The sequence below is a fragment of the Gigantopelta aegis genome, chromosome 10, assembly GCF_016097555.1.
Source record: "Gigantopelta aegis isolate Gae_Host chromosome 10, Gae_host_genome, whole genome shotgun sequence".
Lineage (NCBI taxonomy): Eukaryota > Metazoa > Mollusca > Gastropoda > Neomphalida > Peltospiridae > Gigantopelta > Gigantopelta aegis.
Genome location: NC_054708.1, coordinates 34,782,790 through 34,796,636, shown reverse-complemented (window position 1 = coordinate 34,796,636; position 13,847 = coordinate 34,782,790). Strand labels below are relative to the sequence as shown.

General features: G+C 35.0%; 1 protein-coding gene across 8 annotated transcripts in view; it reads right to left on the bottom strand.

Moving 5' to 3' along the window:
* The window catches only part of LOC121382587 (GDNF-inducible zinc finger protein 1-like), a 98,365-nt gene that overhangs the window by 14,815 nt on the left and 69,703 nt on the right, over nt 1-13,847 (bottom strand). For 2 of the 8 annotated variants that reach the window (XM_041512083.1, XM_041512081.1), the window contains one exon: nt 2,769-4,559. The exons of 3 other annotated variants lie outside the window; for them this stretch is intronic. In XM_041512083.1, the coding sequence (XP_041368017.1) occupies nt 3,890-4,559 (670 nt within the window). In that variant the 3' untranslated portion in view covers nt 2,769-3,889. 3 more of the 8 variants (XM_041512087.1, XM_041512084.1, XM_041512086.1) reach the window with 3 other exon arrangements.

The window sequence follows — 13,847 nt, the reverse complement described above, 5'->3', positions numbered from 1 at the left end:
CCCAATTAGGGTTTAGAACTGTATTCTCTGTTGGGTCATATACCACAAGCAATAGTGTGAAATATATAGAAACTGGCCTTTGATGGTTTCAAATATAGTAAATTAACAGTGTCAGTAACACATAATAATCAGTGATAGCATTTCTTATTTGAAGGAAGTGTGGGGGGGGGGGGGGGGGGAGCAATGTAGCTCAGTCCTTACAGTACTTGCCTGCTGTGCACAGATTGAAGTCCCTCAATGGATCCATACTCCAGAGTTTTTTCCATCCTGACCAGTACTATGACTAGTATACCAAATGTCATGGTATGGGCTGTCCAGTCTGTGTAAAGTGCACATAAATGATTCCTTTCAGCTAAAGTTAAAATTTGTTATTAATCATTGGCTATTGGATGTCAATTTTTTATATAATTTTTACATAGTCTAAGAGAGGAAACCCACTATATTTTTCAATTAGTAGCAAGGGATCTTTTATATGCACCATCCCACAGACAGGATAGCAAATACCATGGCCGTTTATATACCAGTTGTGGTACACTGGCTGGAACAAGAAATAGCCCAATGGGCCCACTGACGAGAATCGATCCCAAACCAACTGCACATCAAGCGAGTGCTTTACCACTGAGCTACATCTCACCCCTTTCCTTGCAGCTAATGAAAAAGATTTAGGTTTCCTATGAAGGAAGGAAATGTTTTATTTAACGACACACTCAACACATTTTATTTATGGTTATATGGTGTCGCACATATGGTTAAGGACCACACAGATATTGAGAGAGGAAACCCGCTGTCACCACTTCATAGGGTACTCTTTTTGATTAGCAGCAAGGTATCTTTTATATGCACCATTCCACAGACAGGATAACACATACCATGGCTTTTGATATACCACTCATGGTGCACTAGCTGGAGCGAGAAATAGCCCAATGGGCCCACCGACGGGGATCGATCCCAGGCCGACCACGTATCAAGTGAACACTTTACCACTGGGCTACGGGTTTCCTATAAAGACTATGCATTATAATGATCAAATGTTTGACATCCAACTTAGATGATGATACAATTAACCAATGTACTATAGTGGTGCTTTATTTTCTTATCTCACACATATACAGAAGTTCTGTATTTATTACATACCTTCTTTTATGTTTTACAAAAACGTTTTTTAATTTAATGTCGTAACAACACTATCTATGATCAAAACTCCTTTCATGGATTTGCTTAACGTTAAGAATCATATTCTGTGGCAGCATTGTGTAATGTTTCAAATACAATGTGACGTAATTTGTAAATCATATATGATGTCATTAAATAAAAGGTGCTAACTGCAGTAAAAACAAAAAAGGAATTCCCCATTTAAAAGTTCCCGTCCAGATCGTACATATGTGCCATACAAAATAAATTTATCATACGGTTTCAAAATGTTTATCACTATAGTAAGATTGAATAGGTATGTAATAATTTCCTTTATTACCCATCTGGTGAACATATAGTTTTGTCATAGCCATACTGTATGCACTGCGAGTGTTAGACAGAAGTTGTCAATTCATATCTGCATCTAATCAACACAACTTAGACAAACTTGTTGCAATTTTGTAGATTCAGGGTTTTTTCACCGTTTTTTTTTTTTTTAACACATTTATTGGTAAATTATATTTCTGGGTGTGTGCAGTGAAAAAAATAACACATGCATACATGTTTGCACGCACGCACGCACGCATGCACACACACACACACACACACACACACACTCTCTTGCTTACTCCAAATCCAAAGTGGAAACATTTACATTTTATTGTTATTTGGATTATAGGTTAACAAATTAAATATTACTAACATACTGTTTTGCAAAGTAGCCACACTAGATTGAACTGCAGAACAGAGGCTTCCGATATCATTCTGCCGTACCGTAGTCCAAAATATTTACCTACCTACTCAAAATGCTGGAATTCTTTAAATGCAGATAATAAATAAAATACTATATTGATTTTCATTAGATATCACAAACTTTCCATCTATCTGACCTTACTTGGAAAATTAGCTTGTTTCATAAAAATAATATCTAATATAAACAAATATATTATTCTACATGCCTGTGAGTCAGCTTTTGTGGGCAAATTTATGTAACATATTTTTTCCCATCAGCTCTCTATTCAGATACTGAATTGCTAAGTTTGCCATGTTACATACACATAACACTTACAATGAATACAAAATAATAATCATCAAGTCCATAAATAATGACATCATGGATCAGGATGAAAGGTTAAAAGTTTGTTTTGTTTAACAACACCACTAGAGCACATTGATTAAGTAACCAGCAGCTACTGGATATCAAACATTTGGTAATTCTGACACATAGTCATCAGAGGAAACCAGCTACATTTTTCCATTAGACACAAGGGATCTTTTATATGCATTTTCCCAGACAAGAAAGCACATACCACGGCCTTTAACCAGTTGTGGTGCACTGGTGGGAAGGAGAAATGGATCAATCGAGGTGGTTCAATCCTGCAACGCAAGTACCTCAGGCGAGCATTCAACCAACTGATCTAAATCCCGCCCCTAGGATTGAGATGAAAGACAAGGTGTTGCGACTAATACTGTGACAGCAAAGACATTTTGCACTGTGATGCATTTGTTTGTGCATGGGTTTATTAATGATAACGTGCTGATACTGTTACATTTCATAAGCTACTTCATCACAAATAACATGTTTGTACATTAAAATATCATGATAAACAAAAGACTAATATTCATATAAAACTTTATATATTTTATTAAATGAAAAAACCCCATATCTACTCAACAGGTCATAAACATCATATTTTATTAAATGAAAACCCCATATCTACTCAACAGGTCATAAACATATTTTATTAAATGAAAACCCCATATCTACTGAACAGGTCATAAACATCATATTTTATTAAATGAAACCCCATATCTACTGAACAGGTCATAAACATCATATTTTATTAAATGAAAACCCCATATCTACTGAACAGGTCATAAACATCATATTTTATTAAATGAAAAAAACCCATATCTACTCAACAGGTCATAAACATTCCCTTGGAAGACAAAATAACAACAACAAAACCAATAACATCGAGACAAAAAGAAAAGAAAAGAAAACTTAACTCTAAACTATATATTGATGGGAATACAACAGGATACAAAGAGAATCTTTGTCAAACTAAGTTGGCAACCAGCCAGTTTCATAGACTAGTGCAATTTGTGCATCAAACATTTTAAACTAAAATGTTCTGAGTACCTTTCAGATTAATTACATTGATAAGGACGGTCCTTAATGTAGCTGCCTATTTTTTTAACATGCAGCCTCCAATTCTGAAACCTAATAAACGCCATATGACAACATATTACTGGTTCTTCCCACGGTGGAGAGAGCTGGTCGGATAAAACTGGCATTTTAAAGTTCTCACAAGAACTCCTGCTGCCAGTCACACCTCCAACCCTGACCTTTAATATACAGAACAACAAACAAAATGCAAATATTAATTTAGTTTTCAGAACTTTAAGTCTATTTACCACATTAATTGTATCATGAAATATATATACACAATGAAACTGGATCACACTGAGGATCTAATATTTATCCCATTTAGACAGGATTCGATGTTTAGAGGGTCTCATTATACAATTTAGAAAATTCGGGACCATGAAGCGTGGCCTGTTATGACAGGGTTCAATTTAGACAGGTTTTATTGTACCTCAAAACATTTTTTTCTTTTGTAGTTCAGTGTAACAAAAAGTCATGAATTTCAACTTCTGCATGTTATTTCCACCAATGAAACATTTCTACATAGAACCATGTATAAATTTTTGAAACTAGATATTTCAAACATACATGTATTTGGAGAATTTGTTTTTAGCTAAAACATATATCAGGTTCTCTTATTCCTCTATCAGAGGGACCAGTGCACTTCCTTTTATGAGCCTGAAGAGATGAACAGTTTTTGTATTTCCCTCCACACCTGGAACAGACAAACACTTTCGAGTCAAAGTGATTACTCTGATGACGTTTGAGACTTTTGCTAGTTTTGAATGTTTTGCTGCACAGCCGACACCCGTGTTTTCTCTCCTCAATGCCACACAATCTCTGGTGCTGAAGGAGGTCAGTATTAACATGAAAATTCTTCTGGCACTTCAGGCAGACGTATGGCCGTATGTTGAGATGTCTGTTCTTATGACGTTCAAAGTTGCTTGGATACTGGAATCCTTGTCCACACACACCACAAACATGTTTGTAGATGTTCTGGTGTGTCTTTACATGCGTCTGGAGTCCACCTTTTGTCTTGTATGTCTGGCCACACCGAGGACAAGTGAACTCAATTTGTTTCACTTCTGGTGCAGAGAATGTTGGATTAGACTGAGCATGAAGTGGCGGCAAGATGAACTTACTGCCCCAGGTTCGTTCTGCACCAACATGCCAATCATGCAGCCTGCCATCTGCTGATACCACTGTTGATGAAGCCTGGCCCCCAACTTTCTTATGTATCTCTTCACAGTACGTATCTTGTGGAAAGGAGTCAGGTTTTCTGCACAAAAGAAATATAAGATTCATCTATTTATTGCTATAAGTCAAAGTCAATTTGATATCCAAACATGGAATTTTAATAGCCATTCAAATGAAACCTCACCAGCAACCTTCATTCATGAAGAAAATCAGTTTCTACCTCTGATGGTCACTAGATAAAAAGTATTCCTAAATCAAGACAGACAACTGTCTTTCAATATTTTCACAAATAAACACAATTAGATTTTCCTACCAAATGGGAGTGGCAGTTCCGTTTTGTTCTGTAACTATCTGATGATGCAAACTATGACACAGAAGTTCTCAGTTTAGTGCAGGCAACCTAAACTGAAAACAACTACTTTGTTTTTAGGTCCACTTTTCTTATGGCTTTACCAAAAGCGATGAATCAAATCTTTGGATGGAGTGAATGGGGTTGAGGGTGCAGACTCTAAATGTCCCTTATTCTTTTTCAGAAATCTATATTTTTCCACTCTCTTCTTGCTGCGTACTGCTTCAGCTTTTCTTCGTGCTTCATCCCACTTTTGCCTGCTTCGTTTTTGATGCTCTCGGTTTCTCTCTCTCATCTGTCTCTTTTTGTCCTCACTCATACGAGCACGATAATCCCTCATTTTCTGTGCTGATGTTTTGGTAGGCATTCTAAAAAAACTAAAATACATCACGACATAAGAGATGGGGACCATTCAATACTTGCATAATGCAAAATATTGCACACTTTCTAACCCATCCCAATCCATGAAACCATCTGTAAGACTAAAACCACTCTTGTCAACATCTCTTTCTCTTATGTCTTATGTCATGCAACATAATGTAACCAACAGTACTGTGGTTTTTAGTAATATACCATATACCTGATTTAAAAAAAAAAGCATCTGCAATAGAACAAATTTACCATGGCTTTATTTAGTTATGGATAAAATAAGGCAATGTTGATAATGGCAAAACCTAATATTATATGTAACTAATGTTTAACATGTTTAGGGGGAAATTAGAATTGAGTAAAGTTGTGCTTGATTAAGAACTGGTTGGTGCAATAAACACTAATCGTTTGTTTGTTATTTGAAACCAATTTCATTTGTCTATGAATACTAGTATATGTTATATTTGAGTGATGAAGATTTCTTTTGTAAAACAAGCTAATTGCAGTTTATTTTTCAATCATTTATTGAAAACCAACCTAGGCATAATCTAGTAACTGGAACAATTATATTATCTTACAAATGAGCACAAAGCAAATTACTAGATTGTTCCATTGGATGACAAAACAAATGACAACTGAACAAACTGATCCAGTCCAGCTTCAATCCTACCATGAGCCTACTGGTCTTGTAAAACAGGTCAGTATTTAGAGATCTTACAATTGTTGATTTAGTCAAAGTTTGCAAAATGTGACAATTGAAAATGGTGTTAATAGCTGAAAATTATCCATTAATGCATCATATATACTCTTCAAAAAAAGTAGGGGAACTCTAATAAAAAATTTACAATTGCCAAAATTGTAAGGTATATTAGCTGTGGGGAATGATTATATGATAATAATGAATTAATTGGGCAAACGTTACAACCGGTAGTTAAGTATTACAGTAGGTTTTATGACCACCAAAGATCTTGAAGGACGATTGCGGTCAAAAGTGAAATTTGAAAGTTTACGTTTTTTTTATTAGTAAATCGCAAATTCAAACAATAAAAATTATTAAAAACAAAACAATAACAACTGTATGATCAACAGAATGAAAACGATTAAAAGAAATAACGTTCCACAGTGATTAATGGACTTTCCTGGAAATTGTCAAAATCGAGAATGACACCCCACGCACGTGTACAGGGCAACTGCGTGATGCATGTACAAACTATGGAATGTGTTTCGGTGTGTTGATAAACAGACCTGAACGTTCTTTACTAGGATGTCTGTGGTCAAAACATATGTTCGGTCTAATCGTTGATATTAACATTAATATTTCAGATTCCCCTACTTTTCTTGAAGAGCATACATTTGTTTTTCAATCACAGCATAAAGACAACCAGTTTTGACAGTTACTAACAGACATATTACTAGCAAACTATAATTCTTGGGGTATTTATTTATATTATATTATCATGTGCCCATTTGGAATGAATGTTTAATGACACCACAGTACAAAAAAGATATTGGCTATTGGGTGTCAAACATTGGTAAATAAATGAATAAATCAAGGAATGTGGCCATTTGGTTTACCTTTGGAAATTAACTGACACTACTTCTTATATAAGATGTTGCTACTTTATTCAGTATCACTACTTCATGGTAGACATCAACAATTAATACATTAATTTCTCTGTTATGATAAATGAATGTATTCACTACTATGATGAATGTCACCACTATGCTTTATATCTGACACAAAAGCAGCATGGTGCTTGCCATCCTCTATGACAAAATGTCTACAAGATTTCTGAGCCAGATGAAAGCAAATAAAACTGTTAATATAGAATATAGGAGTGCTTCCAAAGATGTGGTCTTCATAGACTTTTTTTTCTAGTGATACAAGAAACAAGATAATTGAGAAAACAGTAAATCCAAATGGTTCCCCACTACCGGTTCTGATAGTATGTGCTCTTCTGTCTATGGTAAAATTCATATTATTCTAAATGATCAATAAAAACAGTTACTATAATGAAGTATCATATGATATTATCTCTGCAAAAGGGATGTTCTGAGAAGGTTGTGATTGCTACAATGAAGTACTGTCGAGTACTTTGTCTTCCACTCCCCTGGAGTGAATTGGTTAATTCTCTTTCATGTATGTCAGTACAGTGAAACCCCTCTAAAACGGACATGGAAGAGACCAAGTAATCAGTCTGGTTATCAGGGGGGTTTGGTTTTTATGAGTTTGCATTGATGTACAAGTGTCAGTTGTACTCTGCTATATGTTGATCTTGTCCATGTATGTCTTGATGTCTCCAACAGTCGATTATTCAATAAATAAACATTTCACTTATAGAGATTTAAACATTTTCTTTGGTATACTTTTGAAACTTTGCCCGAAATTGGCAAGTGCAAGAGAGCACCAGCAGCCCGACCGGGGTCAGTGACAATAGCAGGTGAGGGTATTTGTGGTGCTATTAAAACTTTGCCCGAAATTAGCAAGTGCAAGAGAGCACCAGCAGCCCGACCGGGGTCAGTGACAATAGCAGGTGAGGGTATTTGTGGTGCTATTAAAACTTTGCCCGAAATTGGCAAGTGCAAGAGAGCACCAGCAGCCCGACCGGGGTCAGTGACAATAGCAGGTGAGGGTATTTGTGGTGCTATTAAAACTTTGCCCGAAATTGGCAAGTGCAAGAGAGCACCAGCAGCCCGACCGGGGTCAGTGACAATAGCAGGTGAGGGTATTTGTGGTGCTATTAAAACTTTGAAAATGTCCTGTAACACTGACTCCAAAAATTAAATAGTTTGTGCAATTTCTGAGGATATTTTTATGCATAATTTAGAATGGTTAATTGAAAGTAATTTTGGAGCTATTTGAATGATTTGACTTATAGTTGGCCAAATAATAGCTCCTGTTGGAACCCATAGTTGCCCTCTAGTATTAAACCTCCAGAGGGCTTAATCAGTTGGGTGATCATTAGTATTTTATTTTATTTTTTTCTGGTTCTGCCCTTAAAATAGCATGTCTGGTCAATGGGGGCAAATCATGGAAGTCTTGTTGATAGCCATTAATTAGGTGGTCTGATTGTCCAGGTTTTAAAGGTACAATTTACATTAAATAAACACACTGGGATTGAATTTCATCCAGTATTCAGTTAGATGCATTTCCAGTTCAGAGGGATAAACTTAGTGTTAAAAGATGTATAAATCACTTTGGAAAACATCTGGTTTTGAGGCAATTTTGGCTCAGAGCAGATTTGATGTTGATGGGTTTCATTGAATACATTTACTGTCATTTGAAAGGCTTGGTTTTAAAGAAAAAAAGAAGATACATGCTTGCACTTTTATTAGGATTAAATATAATAAAAAAAACTGTAAAAAAATCCAAACTAGATACCCAGTATCACGCTTTCTGCCAGAAAATAATTGGAGGGTATGTAATAAAAACAAAACAGACATTACTACTATGAGGTTATGGGTTTGAAATGTTCTGAAATTGGACACTGCATTTCATGTGACTTGACAAACTTTAAACAAAACTTCTTTTATAATCATCTATCTAAAATAAAAATAAAATATCCACTTTTAAAAATATATCCACATTTCCAAGATTTTAGGTTTTGTAATTTTACCTTCCGTACCATCTGGCAGAAACACCCGAGTATAATGAAAGATACAAACAGATGAGATTTTTTCTTTTTGCTTATATTTTTTTTTTTCCCTTTCATGTTAATTTTGTTATATAAACATGTAAATTAAAGGATATTGATGCAACATAAAGTTCAATCTAAACAACAGGAATGTAGTTTAGCATAAAAGAAAGTTAATGAGCTATTAAACATTTAGCAACAGACACACCATGTTAGGCAAACAATGTCGCTTGATTAAACATCCAGCGAAGTGTCACAAAAATATCATCAAACAGGCAAGGCCTAAATTATGATCACAAGAAAGAAGTCATCAAATTCCTAGATTCAAAACCAATTTGTCAATGAACAGCGGCATATTAAGAATGTAGTCGAAGATTAAGCATGATCCTCGGATACTGTCCCACTGCTGCCACCAGTTACGCTAGACAGTCTGCTATGACTGGTGTTTTCAAATGTGACCCGGTGTTTTCCTCTGAGATGTAAACTGAGATGGTCCTTTCGAAAGAATGCCTTGCCACAAATAACACAGCTGAAGTTGAAGCCTTGCTTATGCACACTCCTCTGATGTCGCAGAAGATTATGGTGGAATGTGAAAACCTTGTTGCACTTTGAACAAAGGAACGGTTCGCCATCTAGATCGGCCGTCGGCTTTCGGCATTTGAGTCCGATTCTGGTATTGAGTCTGAAAGTACAAGGTTAAATCCCTTGGTGGCTCTTTTGAAACTAACAGAATGTTCAGCTGTAATACGGTTTACCACTGAAAGTCATCACAAAGAAAACTAAATGCACACATCAGACTGGGCTTACCCAGTACATGTTAAAGCTACTACCATTAAAAATTAATATAAAAAAACACAAACAACAAAAACAGTAAATATTACTGGTATTATCAGGCTGTTTATAAGAAAAACATGATACCAGTTCCAACTTTTTAGTAAAAGTTCAAATATTATATAAAACTGCACACATATTCAGTTTCATAAGCCTGGGCCGTGGTCTTTAGGAAACATAACAAACCCATATTAATACTAACCCATACACCAATATTTATAGAAATTGTTAAAGTAATAATGTTTTTTTGGTGGGTTTTTTAAAATCTTGCTCAGTATATTATTATATCCAAAGATCAATAATGGATACTAGCTACCATTTTAATAACTAAACAACCAACCCCATCAGTCCATGAACATATTACGGTTTTTTTCTGCACCATTCATAAATGTATGTAAATGTATTGTCAAGTGAAGAATGTTGGTTGAAATTGCAAAGATTCTTTGAAAAAAAAAATCTCATTAGGCAACTGTTGTTCACTTGGTTGACGACTTAAATTGTAAATGTAACGGGAGTTTTCAGTGGTTTTTCTCCACAAAATCGGAAATATTTGATCAGTCTCACTTTTCTGACAGGTCTCAAAGAGTAATAACGATTGAAATATAATTTAAAACCAAAACACAAAGTTAGTTAGCAAAACACACATTGTAGATCCTTTCTTAAGAATAAACAACCACTTAATTCCACCTATTCTTTTATCGCATTACACAAATCCACTTGCATGTATCTCCTTATTATAACCGTAAATAAAATGTGTTGAGTGCATCGTTAAGTAAACCATTTCCTTCCTTCCTTATGACATAAAGATAGGCACTTCATGGACCCATTCAACAATTTGCAATTATCCATTATCCATCTATTGGGGATGGAATCAGAGGAAATGATTTCTTATACACATCCTACAAACATGATTCATCTGCCACTGTAGCCCACCCACCATCACCAGGATGGACTTTTGGTAATCACATCTGTGGCCATTCCAAGGACTGTGCCATGTGTAATCCACCGTGTAATCCCTCGTGCACCAGTCTGCTGTTGAGGTGACTAGTCAGGTGACACTTCTGCATGAATCTCTGACCACACAGGTTGCAAGTATACTTCTTAACCTTCTCATGCACAAACCGATTGTGTCTCCAAAGATTTCTTTTTTCAGAGTACTGCTTATCACATAGCGGGCACTTATAAGCCGCAGATGACCCGTCAGTGCTTGAGTTTTTACTAACATTTCTGGCTGAAGATGTTCGTGGGTGTCTGAAAACAAAGCAACACGTTGGAGTCATTATAACGACCTCGTTCAGTAGCATTGTGTTACCCGTAACTTATTAATCATTACGTACATAAATATAAACAAATACTTGAGAACACTTAAACACAATAACTCTAGACCAGCTTGGTGTATATTGATGTCTGTGGTCATGTCCATATATTTGTTATATTTGTCTTGTTTTCTGAAATTGTTATTGTGCATATTTTTCACGTGTGCAACTGTGCATAGTGTGCTTGTGATTGTGGTGTACTAAAGTACTGTGCATGCATGCATGCAAGATTGTAGCCCGATTATGAGATCACAATAAAAATGGAAAAAATATTTTAAACACTTTGCAGACTTTTGAAAGGTTATTGTGACCGTTACATCAAAGAACAAGGTAGGAAACAGACTTCGGGCAGTGCTAAAATCCAGAATTTCATAAAAATCTAAAAGATTTTCATTTCTGATCTTAATGATTGTACATAATGCATGCATACGTGCACAAAAGCGATTGTAAGCCTGTTAAATTTTTAATATCATAACTGTATGCAATTTGTTTTAAATATACATGTATTAATGCTTTTTTTAATGTTATATTTTCAGGAGCTAATTGGATTCTTGCAGAAATCCTTTTAGGTGATTCACTCTCAATAAATAGAAGAAAATGTATCAATAGAAGCATAATATACAAGACAATAACAAATCTACCATTACAGGACTTAACCTTAGCAGTAGCTACCAAAATTTGGCTCTGATTACCAAATTCACAAAGTAGGTAGTCTGGTGGGCTACTAGATTTTTCAACCTGTCAAAAAGGTCTAAAGTGATAATTCTTGTCATTTCATGATGGTGTTCATGATAAACATAAACATATTTCTTTTTAAAAGTGTTTTACTTTTGCCAGTATGAATTATGATGTTATTTCTTTTGTTTTTGCTCTTTTACAGAAATTACAGGGCTACAAGATTTTATAAACTGGGTAGCCCAGTAGATTAACCCTGAAAAATGTTAAAGTCAAGACCTGCATTAGCATATTCAATAATGTATCTCAGCACAAGACCAATTCCAAAAGATGGTATGCAGCTGTGACTCACTGTCAAGTGTTTTGCTTGTAGATCTGATCTTGACCATAAATTAATATAGGTTTTCAACATTATGTATAGGAGGACTGCCACTATAGCATGTACCAGCAAAGGCACAGAATATTTTGATGGTGGTAAAAACATTACCCCCACCTCAAAAAAAAAAAAAAAACCACACCCAAAAACCCCACATTCTCTACAAGTTCATTTCAACTCAAGACTTGATTAATTATCTTTTAGTGATACATTTAAATAACAAAAACCAAAAAAATTAAGACAAAACTACAGATCTTAAAATAAATATTTTATTCAATAAATCAATAATAATTCATTTCAAAATATTCAAGAACTGCTCAAATTTAACGTAACATATATTACATTAGAATAAACAACAATTACAAACAATGAAAGAAAGTAAAGAAGTCAAAACAAATGAACAAATAAATGAAAGAATATTACGCAACTGAATGAAAATGACTGGTTTAAATAACCATGGATTAAAAGGAGGTCATCCAAACTTTTATCAACATACTGTAGAACACATTTAAGAACTTCAAAATGACAAAAACACTTTTTTTGGTTTCTTATCCTTTTTTTAAAAAAAAGAGTAAAAAAAAGATCAATAAAGACAAATATACATCAACATCAAGTGAACAGTCAAACTAACAGTAGATTAATTAACAAGTGGCTATCAACCATATGATCATTCTGACATACAGTTCAATCTCATTGGTTTGAACACGGTCAATGCATTGAAGTCTGTTTCTAGGCGGGACATAGCCTAGTGGTTAAGTGCTCAACTGATGTGCGATCAGTCTAGGATTGATCCACGTTGGCGTGCCCATTAGGTTATTTCTCGTTATCCTGTCTGTGGGATGGTGCATGTAAAAAAAATAGCTTGCTACTAATGAAAAAATGTAGCATGTTCCTCTCTAAGACTAAGTCAAAATTACCAAATGTTTGACATTCAATAGCTGCTGATTAATAAATCAATGTGCTCTAGTGGTGTTGTTAAACAAAACTAACTTGAACATTAAAAGTCTATTTAACCAATAGGGTAGTTCAAAGTATACATTTCGCCATTATCTAGTGTTTCTATAGCACAAGGATCAACACGAAAACTCCATATATTTCCATAAAAATGCCACATGGGCGATGTGTTCTGATTGACACATGAAGTGTAATGAAATCACTGCTCATTTACTCAGAATCAAAGTGAATGAGGCACAGGTAGTGGCCCTTGATGTGATCATTACATTTCATTGATCTATCCCATAAAGAGATGTTCTACCTCAAGCAAGATTAAAGCAAGGGTTAAAGTAAAACTGTATGATACTTTAAATGAAAAATGCAATTAAGCCCACATATGGTATTACATTGTTCTGGAATTACTTTGTTCCACTTAAAGATTTAAATCTGAAGTAATAATAATCTACTTTTTAAGTGACCTGAAAGGGCCAGTGAAATACTGCAACATACTTCTAAATTTCTTTGATTTTATGGACTGGAATAACAAACTGGTTTATGAAAGACCAACATTCAACCCCTGATGTATCCTAACTACCAGCACATTTAAGAGGCAAAAAATCAAAACTTTGTTCTTAGTCCGAGTATAGCTGTATATTTGACTGATGAGTATTAAAGTCAATAAAATTCTCCTGCATGTCTTAGAGGAAACCTGCTACATTCTTCCATTAACAGCGAGAGATCTTTTATACGCACATATATATGATATATCAGTCGTGGTGCCCTGGGTGAGACAGGGAAAAACTCAATCAAGGAATGGGTCAACCGATGGGGTTCGGTCTTAAGACCCAAGCACCTCAGACTAGCACAGGCTGAGCAAGATTCCGCC